General features: G+C 46.3%; 1 protein-coding gene across 6 annotated transcripts in view; it reads left to right on the top strand.

Moving 5' to 3' along the window:
* SLC39A11 (solute carrier family 39 member 11) overlaps nucleotides 1-21296 on the top strand; it is a 382284-nt gene that overhangs the window by 243053 nt on the left and 117935 nt on the right. For all 6 annotated transcript variants that reach the window (XM_081220292.1, XM_081220293.1, XM_081220291.1 and 3 more), the window contains one exon: nucleotides 8042-8212. In XM_081220292.1, coding sequence (XP_081076418.1) covers nucleotides 8042-8212 — 171 coding nt within the window. The remainder of the gene's footprint in view (nucleotides 1-8041; nucleotides 8213-21296) is intronic.

Genomic DNA, 21296 nt, shown 5'->3' with positions numbered 1-21296 from the left:
TTAGTGGGAACAAAAATAGTCTGTGGTTGTATAATATGATCATCTCAGTTATGTAAAACCACCTGAAAAAACTTGGAAGGAAATACACCAAACTCTAAATTTTTTTTTTTAGCTGATGGGATTTCAGTTTTCTTCTGTATACTTTGAGGTTTTCCAAGTTTGCTTAAATATGCATTTATATCTTTAGAATCAGAAATGAGGTTATTGGAAGGAGAGTTGTATTGGGGGTACTTGCGCAAAGGAGAGATGGATTAATGGCTGACCAGCCCTGCCCTGACCAGTTCAACCCACTAAACTTATTAAATTGATGACATTTAAATGAATGTCCTGCCATTGGTTCTATGCCCGGACTTTACATTTGCAGCCTAGATGTCGGTCTTTCCAAGGGGTTCCGGAGGATCTAGGGACAATCCTGGGTGGGTGACCTTGTAAGGAATTTCTCCCAGGAAAGGCGTGAGCATCGTTTTTCCTTCCCTCTTTCCTCTGTCTCTTGACCAACGATAGACTGCATTATATCACACTCTACTGCACCCCCAGCTTCCCTGTTCCTGACAGTTGAGGCACGTTTCAAGTGCCCACGGGGTTCTAAAGACAGCATTTAAGGCAAAATATTGAAGAGTCAAAATCTGCCCCGCCCCCCTTGAAAATCCTTTTTCTTTCTTAAACCCCCAGGACTTGCCTCCTACCCCCAAGATCAAAAGCCAAGAATGAATTTGTTTTGTTTTTCTCTCCCTTTCCACTGACGCCTCTCCTTTCTTGGGAGATCGAATCCAAAATTAATTCCAGGAGGTAGTACTGGAAGGTGGAAGGGGAGCCATGGATCAAAGAAGGGAATTTCCTGTTGTTTCTTTTCAAATGCATCTATCTGCATTTGCATTTGTAAAACGCACGTGTGATACAGCTCCGCTGTAGTTCAATATTAGGAAACCAATTTTTGGCCGGCAGTTACTTACAAGCAAGCAGGGAAGCACCTGAAAGATTTAAGGATCTTTGCACAAAGATTCCCCATCCACCCCCAACTGCAACAGGAATTTTCCCTCATGTGCTAAGCTCTGTCTCCTGGGATAGGTCAGCCCTTTTACATGTTCCAGCGGTATGTATGAATCATGAAGCCGTAAAACAGAGAATTGGCTCGTGAAGTCAAGCGGTACTTTCCCTGGGGGGGGTGGGTGCCCATCCTGGGTGGGAGAGAGCAGAAGAGTACGCCCCCGTGTGGCAAGAGAGGAGCACTGTATCTTTTAGAGTCTGGAAAAGAAAGAGCGACCGCTCAGGCTTGAATAAAAAAGAAATGGTTTTGCAAATGATTGGCTTGGAACTAAGCAAAAATGCCTTCAAGCCATTAAAAGCTAGAGTCCCAGAGGCTAAGAAATTTGGAAAATATTTCTGTACTTTTAAAAGAAACAAGTGGAATATGAAACTGTATATTAAGATGTATAACTAGGGAATTCCCTGGCGGTCCAGTGGTTAAGACTTGGGCTTTCGCTGCTGTGGACCCGGGTGTGATCCCTGGTCGGGGAACTAAGATCCCACAAGCCATGTGGTGTGGCCAAAAAAGAAAAAATAAAATAAAATGAAATGAAATGTACGAGGAAAAAAAATTCAAAGGCAGTGTTACCAAAAAAAAAAAAAAGTATGTATAACCAATTGCAATAACTAACATGAATCGTACTTTTCAGGTGCCAGGTTCTGTGCCAAGTGCTTTACATATATTTTAGTCTTCGTAACAGCCTTCCTAAGTAAATATGGCTATGAAACCCATTTTACTGTAAAGGCACTGAGACACAGATACAGCATTTGCCTAAAGCCTTTATGGCTCATGATTGACAGAGCCACAGTCCCATGGTTGACAGAGCCATGTGATCCCACAGTTGATGGAAGCATGAGCCCATAGCAGCCCGTGTGCTCCAGCATCTGTTCTCTCTACCACACGCACTGGCCGCAAATGTGCAAAACATCAACGTGCACATACTGGACGAGGGGTAGGAACAAGTGACAGTCAGTGTATCGGGGATGTTGGTGACTCTCTTTGGGGAATGGTCTTTCACGTAGTTATATTTACAGCTTTACAAAAAGGAAACAGTACGAGAATTATGGATCGGTTTAGAGACAGAAACAGGCTGTAGTTTTGAATGTCTCCAAGCTGAGGTGTCTTCTGCCAAGATGGGGAGAACCACACTGGCTCTTCCTTGAAGTTCCACGTGGCTGCTAAGAAGGGCCTCCCTGGGCCTTGCTTTCTCTACGTGCCAAGGTTGATGTAACCCATGTTGAGTAGTTGCTTCACGTGCAGTGTTTCAAATTCAGCCTTCATTCTATAAAGGGAGTTGTGCCAGTCCCACAGATGATGGAAGAAACAGAACCAAATTTCTCAGCAAACATTGCTGCACTCATGTTGGTAATTGAATTTCTTCTCCCCAAGTTATTCTGATTCTCTGGGAAACAAGAAGCAAGGGGAAAGAAATATAAGTGAATGGATCCTCCTCTTTCCCTGCTTTTGATCAGCCTTTGGATTTTGTGTGTGTAGACTGCATAGTGAATATATATCGCTCTTCATTTTATGTTTTATAGCAGGGGTTTAGAAAGAAGGAGTTTTTCCAGGGGGTTGAAGCCTTCTGTGTTGAGCGGATGAGGATTTGCCTATTTGTGCTAATTCAACCAGATCATCTCCAGTGATCTCTTGGGGACATTTTTAAAGCTCTTGTGGCTGGTGATCTGTTAATTAGTGCTGCCGTTTTTCACTGGAGGCCTGAGCTTCCATCACTGGGCCTATTAGATTTGGCCGGTTACATCATCACAGGGACAGAAAACATCCTGTGTTCCTGCTGAGACTGGCCCCTGGGTTATGAAACGAAGGTTACCGTGGCATTTATCTAGCAAGATGCACTCAGTCTGACGACCTTGAATCCATAAGGATTCAAACATTATTTTTAAATCGTCTGTGTATTTTTTTGCTGGAGGGAGGAATGTAAGCGCCACCGTACTTTCAAAAGCATCGCTGATCCCAGATGGTTTAGAGCCTGTGATCTAAAGACATCAAGGCCTTTCACTTCAAGGGGTGGAGGCTTATCCCCTCCCCGCCCCTTCCCTGGCTTGTGCCCACCAGACCTGGCTCTGTTTTTGCTGTGCAATATAACATGTTGGTATAAGAATCACATCCCTCGTTTGAGGGAGAAGAAAGCAGGGAACAAAAGGTGTCCAATAAGGTCACCCGGTGATTCAGCGGGAAAAGTGAGCTTTGGATTGGTCTGTCTGTTCTCCTGTGGTTCTCATTCTCAAACTTAGCGGTGGGGTGCCTCTCCCGGAAGGATGAAGTGGGGGATGGTAGGCCGAGCCCCAGCATTGGGCCCCTTCTTTGTGTGGATTCACAGACGCTTGAGTTTAAATTTTTTAAAAATGTTTTTTGATGATGGGCAACCTTGAAGTCTTTCCTTTCCACCTTCCCGAAAGGATTGTAACCCTGTGTCCCGTGCTTGGTGTTAATAAATATTTCCTACTTAACAGCTGCTTTACACTTAAAACAGTAGGTCTGATGGGTTAAGAAACAGCTTTGCCTGAAACGTTTTCAGGTTTGTCCACGAGCAGGAGTGATTGATTACAGATACGAGGTTCCCTCTGAGCCTTTTCTGCCTTTTCTGGTGTCGTGTAGTGCAAGTTCACCGGACTCTCTCCGAGCTAAACATCTGGGGTTTCAGCCTCCTAAATGTCACTACAGAGACTCGCTCGCGACCCTTTTTGGCGAGCAAAGGGGCAGGTCACCACTCCACCCCCCACCCCTGGTCAACCATGGGGTCCAGGTGAAGAAGTGGCTTCTGGCAGGCAGAGGACCCAGCTTGACTCCTGCATCCATCTTGGACTGGCTGTGTGACCTGGGACCAGTTCCTCCACCTTTCTGTTCTTCGGGTTCCTTGTTTGTTAAAGGGTGTGGTCTCCACTTCATGGGGCTTTTGTAAGGATCGAGGGTCAATTGAGAATAAGTTCTTGGCACCTTCCCGGATGTCGCTGATGACGTTTTTCATTTCTGAACCCAACATCGGATGTTCCTTCCCTAAAATGTCCTTCCTCTTTGTCAAATCCTACTCGAAAAATGCCCAGACCTTTCCCCTCCCAGGAAATCTCACGGGTGCTTATCACTCTGGCAACACCCCTAACCCCACGCCAGGCTTCCTTTAAGTGGACCCTTTGTCCACGGCGCAGGCATTTTACTAGACGGTGTGCAATGGTTTAAGCAGCCTTTCTGGGAGAGACAAGAGGATTCATTGCTGGGGATGCATCCGGGCTCTCTGTAACGATTTATTTGGACTGTTTTTCCTTGTTGCAGACTCATTAGTGGCTGTTACCAAACGGTGGCTTATTTAACTTTCTCAAGTGCATCAGGCGTTCATACCCTCCCATTTCCCACTAGGAGAGGCAGTGACATCAGTTTTCACACCTCGGGACCCCAGGGCGAGGCGTGCATCCTCGTCCCGGTTAATAACTATGCCTCTCGATGTTCCTGTTAAACGCGTGTTTGGTGTTGGAATTTGCTGGCGCCCGTCTCCGTTGTTCTCTGTGCATTATTTGCAGGAAATTCAGAGTCGCATCCTTTTGGGACACTGACAGAAATCAGTCTAGCCTCCCATGCTTGTTAGAGAGTGTGAATTTCTGTCCCTTAGATGTACAGGAATGTGTTCACGTCTTCCCTGTCTGTCCTCTCTTAAATTATAAAATCCCAAAGGGAGGAGATGGGGTTTTTTTTTTGTCCCTATCAACGCCCACTGGAGAGCATCCAGATCAGGGCCGTGTGTGCAGAGGAGGTCCAGGGAATCCGTGGTGCCCACTGACTGGTCCAGGAGACAGCTGAGCTCCCTCCGTCACCACTCGGCTTCCTTCCTACACGGCACTTGGGCCTGTTTGCTTGTGCCTTTAGTGTCTATGGGCTTGAAATCCCACGTGTGTTGTTCAGTTCCACAACCAGCCTCTGCAGCCCGAGTCATCAGGTGTTGTCAACAATATAAAAACACCCGTGTGTGCACAGAAACACACACCTATGCATACACACACAAAGACGGTCTGATATCTGAGGCAAGAAAGATGGTACCCAGAGGTAATCACATGCGTGTACACACACACACACACACACACACACACAGAGTATAGATGCCACATGGTGAATATTTAGCTTCAGCTCGTGCAAATATTGTCTATAGGAGGAGTTTTTGCTCTCCCCCGAGACAGCTGCGTCCTCCAGAGGCCAGTGTTGTGACGTGCGCCTACTGACCGTTGGAGGGCTGACGACCCCGGCATTTCAGAGGATCGATAAAAGGCCCCTTCTCCCCAGTGGATCTGGGATCCAGCTGTTTCTAAGAGAGAACCAACTGGGGAGGAGGGAGTGTACCTGCTCTAAGGCTCTTTCTTACTGTTCAGGCTGCACCGGCTTGATTTGAATCAACAAACACATAATGGTTTTTCAAAAGAAGTGGTTTTTTTTCTTTTCATGTTTTTGGCATACAAACCGTATTCCACTAAGGTAGGTTCATCCGGAAAGGGAATCAAAGATCTGATCCAGTTTATAGAGTGAGACCTTGGTCTTGAAGCACCTGAGAGGGTGCCAGATAACTGCCCTTTTCTTGCTTTACTTCCAGGAGTAAGGAGTGGCTGCACCAAGTGCCCGGGCTCAGGCATAAAGGAATCCTCAGAGTTTCTTAATTTGACTTTGGGAAACATTTTCTGCAATTTTCAGCTTAGAGAGGAGAATTCTTTTGCTTGTGAAAAATTTGTCCCTAGAGAAGGGAAGTGGTTACCACGGAGAGTTCCCTCCTACCCTTCAAGTCGGCTGGACCCCATCTGAGCAGAGCATCCGTCAAGCTTCTGCTGTTTCCCCCAGCCTGCGGAGCCATGAAATTTATCTTTCAAACCAGGACACTTTGGGGCGTGAAAGGGGCCACTGATAATCCCCCTGGGGTAGCAAAGCCAACACTGGGCTGTAGGGTTGCCCTGTCCTGTGGTGGATGTCCCAAAGACAGGCTCTGGTGACCTGTCTGGGACATCTGGGTCAGGCTCTGCCAATTCAGATGATGGAGGGACACTTGTCTCCACCTGTGTCCCCAGGTGTTTCCCTTCCTCTTCCAGGAAGCCTGTCTGAAAGATCCTTCCCTTGCTGTGAACCGCAGCCTGGGTTCCCTGCCTCAGTCTCGGTCCTGTGTTTCAGATCCAGGCAGTTTGCCTCCATTAGGGATTAGCAAATAACCCAGGAGACCGTGGGTGTTTGGTGTAATCTGGCCCTAAGAAATGACAGTTTTCAAATATATACCCAAAGGGGAACTTTGTTTAATGTTTATTTTATTTTATTTTATTTTATTTTTTTACATCTTTATTGGAGTATAATTGCTTTACAATGGTGTGTTCATTTCTGCTTTATAACAAAGTGAATCAGTTATACATATGCACATGTTCCCATATCTCTTCCCTCTTTCGTCTCCCTCCCTCCCACCCTCCCTATCCCACCCCTCCAGGCGGTCACAAAGCACCGAGCTGATCTCCCTGTGCCATGCTGCTGCTTCCCACTAGCTATCTACCTTACGTTTGGTAGTGTATATATGTCCATGCCTCTCTCTTGCTTTGTCACATAGTTGATTTCCAATTTTGTGTTGGTTTCAGATGTACAGCAAAGTGATTCAGTTATGCATACATGTATAAGCTTTTTTCCAGATTCTTTTCCATTACAGTTTATTACAAGACATTGAATATAGTTCCCTGTGCTCTACAGTGAATCCTTGTTTATCTATTTTGTATCTGGTAGTGTGCATCTCTCCCTCACCCCCTTCCCCCCAAAGGGGGATTTTTACAAGGAAGGTAAGCTCATGAAACCCAAGGGCTGGGTACCTTAGTCGGCCCATGAGGGTCAGAATGTCCTATGGCACCCAGGCTGCCATTTGTCTGCATTTCTGTCTGTCTATCTGTCTGTCTGTCTCGGGCTGCGTGGTTTCCCATCTCTGCTTGTCTCTGTACGCCTGTTACCTTCTGTCTCTCTGTCCGGCTGCCCCCTCCTCCCATTCGTGCACGTACGTCGTGGCTGCCCTTACATCACATGACCTTTCGGATGCAGAGCCCACACTGGGGGTCACGTGGTCCTTCCCCATTCCCGTCCCCCATCCCTGGGGAGAGAATCTGATTGGCTGAGCCTGGCATCCGAGTTGGCTCCGCCTGAGTCCGTGTGACCTGCAGAGCAGGGTCACCTCCTGCAGGAGGGAGGGGACGTGTGGCAGCAGCCACAGTCCACATATCAGCACTTTGTATGGTCTGAGCGCTGTGGTGCAGCCTCTCATTGAATTCTCACAAAACCCTTGTGGCATAGGTCCTGTTCTTACCCCATTTTATAAATCAAGAAACTAAGGCACAAAGAGGTTAAATAGCTTGTTTCGTACCACACGGCTGATGAGTGGCTGAGTCAGGAAGTGAGCCAGGCAGCCTGGTTCCAGAATCTGTGTTCAGTACTGCTTCTCTTAAACAGGCAGTGTTAGGATGCCCCATTTTCATCTTTTTGCCCTTTTTCTTTTTTTTTTTCATCGATAAGTCCTGTACTCAGAGATAACCGTGGCTTACTATTTGACATGTATATTTTCAATCTGTTTTCGGTCCATACACATAAGTTTAAACAAAATTGTGCTATCACGTTCTATATTATAATTTTTCCGTTTAGCAACATATTATTCAAATGTTTCTCATTTTTTTCTAACATCTTTCTTGGCGTATAATTGCTTTACAGTGGTGTGTTAGTTCCTGCTGTATAACAAAGTGAATCAGCTCTACGGAAACATACATCTTTTTACCCTTTTTAGTACCCATACTTTGGGCACTGAATGTCTGTTCCAGGACCGATTGATGAATGAATAAGTGAATGAATGGAGGCGGGGAGGACCAGGCAGAAGCACACATGGTCCCTTAGGTAGTTAGGAAATAGACCATTTTCCAGCCCCGAAAGGTTCCTCCAGCTGCTGCTTGTCCAAGTACTGACGTGCCCGTTTTCAAACTACTCTCTCTTTCCATCCCTCTCTTTTTTGCTCAGACAAGAGTGAGAATGGCGAGGCATATCAGAGGAAGAAGGCAATGACCACCGACCTTCCAGAGGGCCCAGCTGCCCCCGTGCTGTCTCAAGGGAAGCCGGTGCTGCCCGGCGGCAGCAGCTGGAGGAGGATCGTGCTGCTCATTTTGGCCATCACCATACACAACATCCCAGGTGAGGTCTTGCCCCGAGCGGTCCAGCCACGGGTCTGAGGGTCAAGTGACTCTGTCAGTTCAGCTGCCTGGCTGGAAGAGGGGCTTTGGGCAATCATGATGCTGGTCCTTTCTCTAGGGGGCATGGGGGAGGGAGTGCAAATCTTTCTTCACTTTATTTTTTGGGTTACCGGCTCTAGATTGATCACGGCGTGTTAAAACTTCTGGTCCCAGTTACTGCAAACAGTTTCACTCCAGTTTCCACCTATGAGTTCCTCTCTTCACGTATTTGATACCAAGTCATCTGGGCATAAATTCATAGCTGTTGCCCGATTGCTGTGGCTTGCACCTCTCGTAAACACAGAGTGTCTCTGGTTCTTCTTAATCCTTTTGAAAAGTATTGAATTCAGTACAGTTGCACACTGATGTTTGCCTTACCTACTTTCTTCATGGGGACATCTTTCTGAGATGTTCTTACCGTTACCGAGTCCAGGCTCGTACTGCTCACCACGTGACAGGTCAGTAAATCGAGAGCTGAGTTGTTGGGGTGAGGGTTAGCGACTTTATTCGGAAAGCCAGCAGACTGAGAGGATGGTGGACTCGTGTCCCAAAGAACCATCTTGCCTGAGTTAGAATGCAGGCTTCTTTTACACTAAAAGGGGAGGGAGTAAAGTCAGACACTTCCTCGTTCTGGTCAGACTCCGGAGGGGGTGTGTGTGTTAATTTCTTCCTTCCTGTAGTCATTCACAGGTGGGCCTGGTCAGGATGTCTCCTCTGAGCTAAACAAAGGTATTTTCATGCCCATGACCTGGGAGGCAGGGTTCCCAGAGATGGGCCATTATGTATAATTTAAGCTTATAGGCCACATGCCTTTAGTGATGAATTTGTTACAGAATACAAAGATTCTTCCCCATTACATTACCAATCCTTTCCTTTTTAACATTTTGGAGTAATTTGTTTTGTGTCCTTGGATTTATTTTAATTGAAAAGAAAACTTACTGGTGTTCTATTTCAAAAATAATATGTTTTTTATAGAGTGACTAGAAAAGACAGATAAGCATAAAAAAAGAATAAAGATATTATTAAAAAAACAAGCTGAGAGACCCTGAGGATCTCCTTGGGTTACATTGCGGAATTCCAGCTCTACTACTTAACTAACTAGTTTATCTTGACAAATGATGTGAGCTCTCTGGACCTTGGTGTTCTCATCTGTCAAGTGGGGATAATGCTACTACTGAGATAACTGGGATATTATTTACAAAATGAACTATACCAATTTTGATAATTAAAGAAGATTATATATATATATATATATATATATATAGTCTGTACAGTACCTGGGCCATTTGAGCATTTGAAAAGTGGTAGCTGTTATTAGCGTTAATAATACTCCTGACTCCTTCAGTCTTGTGTTCTTAAACATTCTGATCCATCTTTCGTAGTTTTGGAACTCAAGTTTGAGTGATAATCTTGCACAGGGAGCAGCCCCAGGTGATATATTATCTGAGTCCTTGCAGAGTTCATAATGTCAACCTGTTACCCCAGTACAGGAGCAAAGACTTGACTAGGCATAGCTTTTGCTAGAGGCACCTATTTCTCCTTAGAGCTGTTATAGATGTTGCTGTGTTATCTTCTGGCTTCAATACTGTGGAAGCGAAGGCCACGGCCAAACCGAGTTTTTTCCCCTGTGTGTACCTTGATAGTCTTTTGCTTGTGCAGTGAAGACTTCTTTTGGTCATCTTTAAGGAATGAAAATATCAATATGTTGTCTGTTGCAGTATATATATGAAATCTCTCAGCACATCTTGTCTAATCACTCAGCTCAGATCTTCCTCTAGATGAGAAGCCTTTTCCTCTCTTATTTCTGTCCTGATCTTAGGAATTTCTATCATAGGGTCATATAGGCCAATTTGCTCCCAGTTTTTTTCAGCATCTGTTTCCCTCTCATTTTTCTCTTGGCTTTTTCCCTTTGGGTTCTGAGTCAACTATTTTGGTTGTTTTCTGAGAGCTTGCTGTTCAGTATGTCTTGAGATGATGTCTTACGTGGGACCCCGGCACACAAATCTGACCAAAGTGGGTTTGCCTGGGTGGAAGGATCTGGTCATACTCACCCCCAGTATGTTAAAGAGCTCATCGAGAGACCAGGGTCTCTGCAGAGGGCAGCTTCAAAACCTCCATGGTCACTTTCAACCTGTTAAATGCTAGTCATTCGAGAAGAGAAGTTACTTAGGCCGTCTTTTCAGTCATAATAGTTAGTGGCTGTCTTTCTACCATTTAAGACTCCTTCTTTAACCAGCCAAAAAGAATAAAGATCTAAATACAAATAGATGTGTTTCTGAAGGCCCCCTGGGGCTCAGTCCCAGAGTCTCAAGCTCCTAACTTCAGTCTAAAGGGAAGTTCACTCGCCCACCGTTGCCTTCTGGCAGCTTCGTGCCTTTTGATGAGAACCATTTCAAGAGCTTGTCTGTCGCCAACTTATCTTTGAAAAGGTCTCTTCTTTAGCACTAGCCTTCATGGTTTATTAAAAATTTAACTAGAGCTTTGATGTTCCCTGAGACTCTGGGTTTAAAGGTAGATTTTCACAGCAACTAAATGGATAATTGATTTTTTTGAAGTTTTTTTGTGTTGGCTGGTTCAGTTTTATATGTCCTGGGGATGACATTTTGTTTAAAAAAATTTTTTTTTTAATGTAGGAGTTAAAAGGAAATCTTATTAGCGCGTGTGCTGTCTCCCAGAGGTTTCTGGAGCGCGAGGACCCACACGCAGACATGAGCGCGCACCCAAAGCACTTGACTTCATATTTTAGACACGTGTGCAAGGATAAATGAGTCCTGAAACTTCTGTGGCTCACAGTCCCCCCAGGAATCTGCTAAGAGCTATGGACCCTCTCGTAAGAGAAGGTTGCACGCAAACCAGTTACCAGGCAGTTTTGGGTATTCACAGATCTCACAAAGTCCACTCACGGCTCCAGAGCAGGAAGGAACCCCTGCTTTAGAGAAACAAGCTGTCCAGCTGTGCAAGGACTTGAAATGTTTCAGGAGGAAAGGGTGATGCCCGATGGAGGCCGGCAGACGTGAGCCCTGCTCACCCGCGAGTGGTGGGTGCAAAGGCTCCCGAGGATGGGGGGGGCTTCCCCCTTCACCAAACGTTCCTTCTATGGCTCAGCCCGAGGAGCTGAGTCCTTTGGAAAATGATCTCCCAAGGAAACGGCATGTTTTCTGTAAAAGCAACCCCACTCTGTAGCCTTGGGAGCACACTGTCTGTTAACGGGCTTCTCCTGCCATGTCACACAGACTCCTGGGCTCGGAGCCTTCCAGGGATTTCCGGGCTTTCGGAAAACAGGCTCCCTTTCTGTGTCAGAGTGGAATTAAAAATCAACCAGCCATCGAGTTCCCAGTAATCTCTTTTCATGAGTAGCTTATGGTCTTTGTACGTGAGAACGTTAAATTTAGAGCTTAAAGGGATTCTAGAACTTATCTCATTCAAGCACTGCTCCCTCGGAAAATTTGGTGGGGTTGGCGGGGAGGGGGAAAGGGAGGGGGGGGTAGGAGGCGTGTGTGTTAATTATCCCTGTGGTTCCTTCCAGCTCTGGCATTGGATGATCTGGTGAAAAAGAAGACAAGTAGTACGTTCTTAGTTTCATTTATTTCACGGTGTTCGTCACTTCTTCCTGGGTGACACCTCCCTGTATCCTGTGTCTGCCTCTGTCTTGATAGTTATCACTCTGAATGGCAGTTATTTGAATGTATTTGTTTCCCCCCATCCATGGAGCTTCTTGCAAGAAGGCCTGTGCCATCTTGTTTTTGGAACCCATGTTACAGTTCATATTGAAGCACATTATATATTCGGGCTCCGGGGATGGCTGGTGCATTTGGGGACCTGGCCTCCTTTCTAGGAGAGGAGTCAGGCGTCTCAGTTTCCTATGCACCTTGGCTGCCAGGTGGGCTAAGGGACACATTTAACTTCTGTGGGTCTCTGGGATACACTGGACTTTCCTTGCTGTTTGACATGATTCATAAAGGTCCATAGAAAAAGAGGCTGGGTAAATTGCACACTTTATATTTTCCTCTCATCAGAGCCAGGGCTCAAGTTTGCTTTGCTGGTTGTGACTGTGACACAGAGAGAGCTGGAGGTCACTGCCTGTGTCTCTAGAACAGCAGGACAGTTGATTTTAATTGTTTGGCTTGTCCTCCTTGACGGCTCCTAATAGACCCCATTTCATGGCTTTAAATGAGACGCTTGATGTTTTCATCAGAAGTGATTTTGTTTGAGGGAACAAAACCCCACAGATTTATACACTAATATGTTAACAGTGTTGGTTATTCTTGAGCTTATGGAGTGACAGGATTATGGCTGATTTTTATTTCCTTCGTGTTTTGTGAGATTTATAACTCAACTTTTCTATAGTGAATATTTATGATTCATGTGATCAGATAAAAATGCTTTTTGTTTTCATTTTATTTTTATTTTTTAATTGAATTATAGTTGATTTACAGTACCTTTTTAAATAATTAATTAATTATTTAATTTAATTTTTGGCTGCGTTGGGTCTTCGTTGCCGCACGTGGGCTTTCTCTAGTTGCGGTGTGCGGGGGCTACTCTTCATCAGGGAACACGGGCTTCTCATTGCAGCTTCAGTAGTTGTGGCACACGGGCTCAGTAGTTGTGGCTCATGGGCTTAGTCGCTCCGCGGCATGTGGGATCTTCAAGGACCAGGGATCAAACCTGTGTCCTCTGCACTGGCAGGCAGATTCTTAGCCACTGCACCACCAGGGAAGTTCCTATGGTGTTGTGTTGATTCCTGCTGTACAGCAAAGTGATTTAGTTATGTGTGTGTGTGTGTGTGTGTGTGTGTGTGTGTATCTCAGCCTCCGTGGTCACACTGCATCCTTTTCTGTATCTTATCTCCCCCTGTCTCCTTCTTATAAAGACCCTGTGACTGCAGTGTGGGCCCCACCCAGTTAATCCGGGGTCGTTACCCCATCCACAGATAATCCAGGGTAATCACATCTGCAGAGTCTCCTTTGCCAGGAAAAGATGACACTCCCAGGTTCCAGGGATTGTTGGTGGCCTGAGCCCTGGCACTTGCTTCATTCTGCCGTGGTCTCCACATGCTGTGGCTTTGACAAAACAGCACTGAGCGTGTGTGGAAAGGAGCCAACAGCTCAAAAGACCTTACGGAATCTTCATTTTCCTGGGGCAAAGAGTGAATAGAAAATTCTACTGATAGCCGTGGACCTTTCCAGGGAAAACCCTGATGCTGCAGCCTCCGCGTCACACTGCTCTGCACCCAGAAACTGGAGGGGCATTTTGTGCAGCCAGACACCCAGGCTCAGTCAGTGAGTAAGCTGAGCCCCACTCCAAACCACAGATCGTTGGCAGGAATACAATGCCCTTATGACACCGGAGGCCACCATTTCCTCGGGCCTTTCGAAGCTCCAGACGTCAAGTGCTCCACGTATATGATTTAGGTATTTGCACCCCTGGTTTACATTTTAGCCACTGAGACCCAGAGAGGTCAAAGACCGAGCTCACGGTCTCACAGCAGGTCCTGGTAGACCGTGATTCACGCTCATTTCTATATGCCGCCTCCAGTCTGCCTGTTGCCATAGGGAGCTCCGTTGCGTTTCTTCCGGTGGATCACAGAGCTTTTCAGCCATGATTCCAGAAGAGTTCAGCAAGGGCATCTCACTTTTTGGAGCTTGCCCCGTCAGATGTTAGCATCCGTGATGGTCACTCCTGACGCTGTGGGCTCATTTCAGCAAGGAGATGTGGGCGGAGGAAGCCTGGAGTGGAAGCCACATCCCCGCCATGGCACCTGCCGCCGTGGGCTCCCTGCACATATGTGTGCGGGGTGAACACCGTGCAGCCCCCGACACACCCACCGCCACCACCGTCAAGTGAGGACGGTCGGGCCTCCCAGGCAGATGGTCACCGCTTCAGCCACGTCAAGGAAGGAGACGTGGAGGGAGGGGCCGAGCACAGGATTTAGAGTCAGAAAGGCCAGGGCTTGGACCCTGCAGCCACCAGCTCTACTAGCTGGGTGTCCCCAGGTAAGATTATGGGAGTCTCAGTTTTCCCAGCTGTAAAAACAGAGATAACATCGATCTTGCTGTTCAGTATTCAGTGAGACGACTGCACGGCAACAAGCAAGGCCGCTCCCCGTGTGACCTGCCATGAGGTGCAGATCATGATGCCCAGGACACAGTAGGGCCCGAACAATTGATCTCCCTCCAGCTCCTCCGGGTCGCCACGCCCCTCTTCCCACCTACTTTTGGCTTCCCTTTGCTCCCCAAAGATCGTTCGGTTCTGGTCTCGGTGGTCTCGAGTGAGACCATCTCAGATCACTTAGGTTACATGTGAAGATGAGTTTGCTCCAGGAGTTTGGAAACACTGTCATGTTCTCCTGTAATTATCTGGTCCTCAGTGGGGAGCCTGACATTATAATTAGCGCAGGCTCCTGTGTGGGGTGACATTCTGCTTAGCATATTGTGCTCCTGGGCATGTGCCGTAGCAGACACTCGTAGCACGCTCCCAAATCAGGCTGTTGGGTTTGAGCGTGAGAACTGGCGGCACAGACACCCAGAGAGTGAAATCGCAGCTCTCGGATCCCCGCGTGATCCCTGGAAAGCGACTGGGCGACTTTTAGGTTCGCCATGAACTCCGGCCCCAAGGCCAACAGACACACAGGTGCCTGTGCCCTGCTCTCTGGCCTTCAGATCAAGAAGGCTACATTCTAAGGCTGCACAGGATGAGGGTTTGAAATTGAGACCCATTTCCACATCTCCTAGGTTATGTCCTCCTTCTACCTGTTATGTAAATTGAAGAAAAAAGTTAAAGCAAGAGAATTTGAACCTATTTTTGTATCAGGACTCAAAGTTTCCAGTCACCCCCAATTGTCTTTCTACTATGGCCAGGCAGATTTTGGCCGGAACGTGGTTTGCGTGAAGACCTTTTGGAGGTGCACTGCCCAAAATGCCAGCTACTAGCCATGTGGACAAGCACAGGCTTTAGAATCAGAAAGGCCCGGGCTTGAATCCTGGAGCCACCAAATGTTCTACTCTTCACTGATCAGAATTAAAGAAAATGCAGAATCTAGACCCTCAGTTGTACTTTGCCACATGTCAGGTGCTGGAGAGCCGTAGGCAGCTATGGCTGCCGTATTGGACAGCAGACAGAGAACAATTCCATGATCACAGAAAGTTCTATTGGATGGCACTGCTGTTGGATGGACCGCATGGAAATGTAACTTCACCAATTATTCAGAGCCTACCCAAGCTTGCCTTGGGACGAGTTTTATTTAGGGAAGACATTTCGTTTCCTGAGATGGTTTTTCTCAGTCATGGGGTGTGTCAAAAATACGTTATGAATAAAATACCTAGAGATCAAAATTTGCAAGTTATATATTTTTTTTAATAAATTAAGGGTGGTACAGGGTCATCCCTGCGGTGCCACCATTCTTGTTCCCTTTGGTTCTGACCTGGTTTTGTGGGGATGGCACAGGGTGAGGGCGGCTTGTGCAGGGGAACTGTGCTGCAGGCTTGTGTCATGTCCAGTGTCCGGGGGCAAATGGAGAGCTGCTCCCAGGTCAGCTAGTCGTCCTCTCCTCTGGGCGTGATGTGTTGTCTGCAAAGAGACACACACCCATCCCCCAAGCAAGGCGACATCATTGGTCTGTGTCAGCTTAGCCCCTCACAGAACAGCCGCTCCTGACTCACCCTGGAGTTTGAAGAAAGGACATTAACTGTCACATGAAAATCTTCGTGGCATTTATTGCCACATGTTTGCTGGGGACATTGCCCAGTTCATCACCCAGTTCTCTTAAATATTTATTTCTGAATGCACCACCTGGAAAAGCTTTGTCTCCCTTGTTGAAACGATACTTGTGATTTAGTGTGTGTACCTTCTTTTTCACCCTCTGCTGCCAAGAAGCCCAGAGGCCCATTTGCGGCTGAGATGAGAATGAAATGTATTCTTCTGGTCTGATTCTCTGAATTCTTCTCTCATTTTACAACCTATTGTTGTTCTGCACTTTTAACCCATTTCAGAAGGAGGTAGGTTATTAATTGGCACAAGTGATTTTATTCTATTGTCACTAGTCTTCTGTGTTCTCTTTCCTGGTCACAGATTATATATCTAACCCAGATACGTGGCCTGAAAAATGCTTTTCTCTGGTTGTAATGGGCACCAGATGAGCGGTGATGAAGTCATGTTTATAGTGTTCAAATAATCAATCAGTCAACAGTACTTTCTGGATACTTTCTATATATGGAGCACCGGGGTCACCCTTGTCCAATAGAAGTAAACGCAAGCTACGTATGTCACTTTCAACTTTAGAGGAGCCATGTTAAAAAAAAATATTTGAAAAATCAGGTGAGGGCTTCCCTGGTGGCGCCGTGGTTGAGAGTCCGCCTGCCGATGCAGGGAACACGGGTTCGGGCCCCGGTCCGGGAAGATCCCACATGCCGCGGAGCGGCTGGGCCCGTGAGCCGTGGCCGCTGAGCCTGCGCGTCCGGAGCCTGTGCTCCGCAGCGGGAGAGGCCACAACAGTGAGAGGCCCACGTACTGTAAAAAAAAAAAAAAAAAAAATCAGGTGAAATTCGTTTTTAAAATTTATTTTATTTACCCTAAAATAGCCAAAATATTATATTTCAACATAGAATCATTATTTTAAAAATCGAGATTATTTTACATTTTTTTTTCATACTAAAGTCTTTGAAATACAGTGTATTTTACACTTCTGGCACATCATTTTCTGGGTGATTCAAGTGAAATTTTCAGTGATTCAAGTACAATGTCGCCCTACTGCAAAAAGATTTTATACTTCTTCCGTTTTCAAATTTAAACAAATTAATTAAAATTAAATTATTTATTTTCTCCATCATACTAGCCAAATTCCAAGCATCCTGTAGCCACACAGGGCTAGTAGCTGCCACTTTGGGTTTTTTTCTTTTTTTTTTTTTTAATATTTATGTATTTATTTTGGCTGCGCCGGGTCTTAGTTGTGTCATGCGGGATCTATATGACTTCTTAGTTGAGGCATGCAAACTCTTAGTTGTGACATGCATGTGGGATCTAGTTCCCTGGCCAGGGATCGAACCCAGGCCCCCTGCACTGGGAGCGTGGAGTCATACCCACTGGACCACCAGGGAAGTCCCATAGTAGCTGCCACTTTGGATGGCACAGATGTAGGTGCTCCCAGAGGTACAAAAAAGAATGCAAGACGGTCCTTACTTTGAAAGAGTTTGCAATCCAACGGGAGAAAGTTTATACACACATATTATAATACAGTGCAGGATGAAGCGATTCTCACAGGAAGTCAGCAGAATCAAGACAAGCTCTCAGTGCAAAGGTGTGAGATCTTTCTTTTGGTTCAGTGAACATCGAAGACTTTGAAGATGGTGCATAAAAAGTCATATTTACTGTTTAAAGAGTTGTGATTGAGCCCAGACGCTGTAGGACCAATTGCCAGTGTTTCCATCCACAGTAGAGGGGATGAGAAGAGGCCCTGCACACAGGCAGGCAGGAAGGGTCGAAGCCACTGGCTGGCTGGACATCAGGCTGTTCTCTTTATTCCAATAGTTAACGAGGTAACTAGGAGGTAATACATAGCCACAGCGCTGACCCGCCTCCATGGGTGCAGGGCAGATCACCTTACTGTCAGCAGTCATCTTTTCTGCCAGAATTTTATCACTTCTGCTCTGTTCAGTTGGGCGGCTCCATCCAAGCCCAAGGCTGCAGTGAGAAATACCTTCAGACCCTTTCCTGCTCCTGGAAAAACCACCCAGGACAGCACCCCCGTGCTGTCTGCTGCCATCCTCAGTAATTGAAGGTATGATTGTGTTGCTAACTAAAAATTCCAGAGTCCCCGCTGGCTTTGCGATGATCTTTGACAAGAGCTTGATTTGTCCTTGCTTCACTGTAAAGAGAATGGTGGCGTTTCTAAAATTTGGTTTATAAAAATATGCAGCACCTTCGTGCTAGCCTGAGAACCCACCAAGGAACCGTGTCATCTTCTGACGAGTCTGTCTCTCCCCTGTTGAGTGACCTCATTTGTTCAGAAGCTGTAGCAGGTAACAAGTTTAATCAATCGATGACATCCGAGGTGCAGCTTAATCAATTGATAACATTTGAGGTGCGTACTTTATAATGGTCTCAGTTCATTCATATTCATATATGCTAATTTTAGTGCACATTAATTATGTATTTAATAAGTCCCTGTTTATTCTATTTTGTCTGTACTCCCTTGATAGCTGTCATGATGTGGCGTTGAAAATAATTAAAATGTTACTGTGTTCTGCAAATAACAGTTAACCAAGGATGAATCCTGAAATCAACATTCCATTTTTTTTTCCTTTCTCTGATTAAGTACAGCGAGTGAAATGACACCTAAATGTACTTCGTGGTCCATCCCTGCTCTCGTTGGTTTGTCTCCCTTTTCAGGGAGGTAATTGCCATTCGAACTCCCCGCTTAGCACAGATGTGACTTCACTTAACAACGTCCGTTGCTTTGGGCTCACATCTCCTTGGTGACGTGGAGACCCCTTCAGAGGTGGTGCACTCAGCCTGGGGATTTGGGTGCAGAGAGGAAAAGATGCATGGCTTCTGACAGCATAAAGGTTGCCAGTTCAGTCTGCGTGAAGCCCCTTGGGGGCTTTCCATGAACCCGAGCTCCCTCCAACACCTAGATTTTCAAGCCGTTTCAAACCACGCGTCTTCAGAGGCCCAACTCTTTAGAGACTAGATTTTCAAGCCATTTCAAACCACCCGTCTTCAGAGACCCAACTCTTTAGAGACCAGATTTTCAAGCCGTTTCAAACCACCCATCTTCAGAGGCTCAACTCTTTAGAGACTAGATTTTCAAGCCGTTTCAAACCACCCGTCTTCAGAGGCCCAACTCTTTAGAGACTAGATTTTCAAGCCGTTTCAAACCACCCATCTTCAGAGGCCCAACTCCTTAGAGACCAGATTTTCAAGCCGTTTCAAACCACCTGTCTTCAGAGGCCCAACTCCTTAGAGACTAGATTTTCAAGCCGTTTCAAACCACCCATCTTCAGAGGCCCAACTCTTTAGAGACTAGCCAACCCCGTGGTCTGTGTTTTTTGGGTATTACCTGCCCGAAGGGGCAGCACCGCATCCTCATTCAAGGTCTCGCCCTAATCAGCGGTGACTCTGCCCGCCCTTGCCCTGGTTGGTAGCTATTGGGAGTATATATTTGATCCCATTTCCTGTTGCCCCGGACCTTGTGCCAGAGCTTGCCATGCCCCTGTGTCCTACAAATTACTCAGCACAGCCACTCCCCCAGCCCCTGATCTTCTCCTTCTACTACTTGGTATTTTTCCTAACCATGGAAGTGTCCCTAATCAGTTGATATTTGCAGCCCCTGCTCGCAGCTTCAGCTCCACCCTCGGCAAAGCAGCTATTGGAAGTGGAACTCAGATGAGGGCGTGACGGTGAAATCGGGCTTTTCTACTTAATAATTCCACTCAAAGGAGAAGGAACAAAGACAGGAATCTCAAACAGATCTGTCATGTTAATGGGCTCCCAAAAACATTAATCAGAAAATAACTCACAGCTCCTGGGGACAAGAAAACTTAGAAGTTGCATTTGCATTATAGCAGTTTAGACGAGCCAAACCACGGATAAGTAAGAGTTAGGAGTCAGAGTCTCTAGTTTTTATCTCATTTTGAAAATAACTATGTGATCATTATGTTTGACAACTTTCCAAGGTGAAGGAAGGAAGGTGAATAATTCTCGCCCCACCCCCTCCTTCACGGGTGATATAAGAACGAACTACGGTCGTGGAAATGAGCCTGCCTGAGACATAAAGGTACCAGGTAAACAGCAGTGGTCCTGATTATTGGACATGGCAGTCGAAAGCGCTGTTTACCGGCACCTTTGCCTTCCAAATCTCATTCCCTTTCAACTTCTGAGCTTTGCACTCATCAGCGCTCTTCTCTTGCTGTCATTAAATTTCAGAGCTTTCATTTCCAGAGATTTTGTTCATTTGCTCTTCTCTGTATATTCTCAGAAACGCTTCCTGGCGCAGAGATGCTAGGGAAGAGGTGGGGACATGGTGCCAGGGAAGAAATAAAAATCTCTGAATCCTGTTCTCAGGTGCAAATAAAGTCGTCTTAAATGTCAACCCAGCAACCCTTCTCTTTTAATCAAACACTTTTCTCCAGCCGAGTCATTTGTTTACGAAAAGGCACGGTAGCATCTTAGCTTTCCTTTTTGTGCCCTGTGCTCCGGGGTCAGCCTCTCCTTCACACAAGGGCCACGTAGGGCTTTTCTGTCGGCCGTGGGGCGTGTTGGGGGGAAGCCAGCTGATGAACTGAGTCACTGACCCCTGCAGAGGACAGAGGAATAAACCAGGGGAGGAGGGTGAAGACGTGGAATTCCAAGCGCCAAGGCCTCGGTAGGGGGGAATGCTGGGGTGTGCATGGGGTCTGGGGAGGACATTTGGGCCCATGCACCTTTCCATGCTCCTGGGCCCCTGCCCTGTAAGGGACCAGTTGCTCTGCCCTGATTTGCTTGGTCCTCAAAGACTCCGGAAAAGTGCTGGGTTTTACCTCCCGGTAATTCTGAAGAGTACCCTGTTGCTTAGAGACAGGAGACGGTGCCTGGAGTGAAGATAAGGTTGTCAAGGAAACCAAGCCACAAATTCCCTTGTTTTCCTTCAGGTTGCTGGACAGAAGAGTAAAGGAGTTTTGCTCTGACAACTGGAAGAACAGAGGTAGCTTCTTCTGCTGTGTGCGTTTTTAACAAATTGATGTGTTATCCAAGACACAGCTGAGTTAGTACCTGAGTTGACAAACTGGGAGTTGAGTTTTGCATCTTTTTTTGTTATCAGTGAGCACTTTCTGATACAGACAGAATTAAGCAACGATTTTAATCCTGATTTCTTATCAGACGTGTGGACCCCAGGACCCACCCCCTGCTGTTACACAACTTGGCTCTTGAATTCGGAGTTTTCATTTATTGTCCCAACTTTTCCCTTTCCATGGAGGTGAGATGTTCTCTTTGGAGATTTCACAGCAGCAGCATGCCCCTTTCCATTCTCCATTTTTGAATTCTTTGCATGTTTCAGATGGTGGTAATCAATA

The sequence above is a fragment of the Mesoplodon bidens genome (assembly GCF_964165515.1).
Source record: "Mesoplodon bidens genome assembly, chromosome: 19".
Taxonomy (NCBI): domain Eukaryota; kingdom Metazoa; phylum Chordata; class Mammalia; order Artiodactyla; family Ziphiidae; genus Mesoplodon; species Mesoplodon bidens.
The sequence above is the reverse complement of the archived record's forward strand: the minus strand, read 5'-3'. Positions and strand labels throughout refer to the sequence as shown.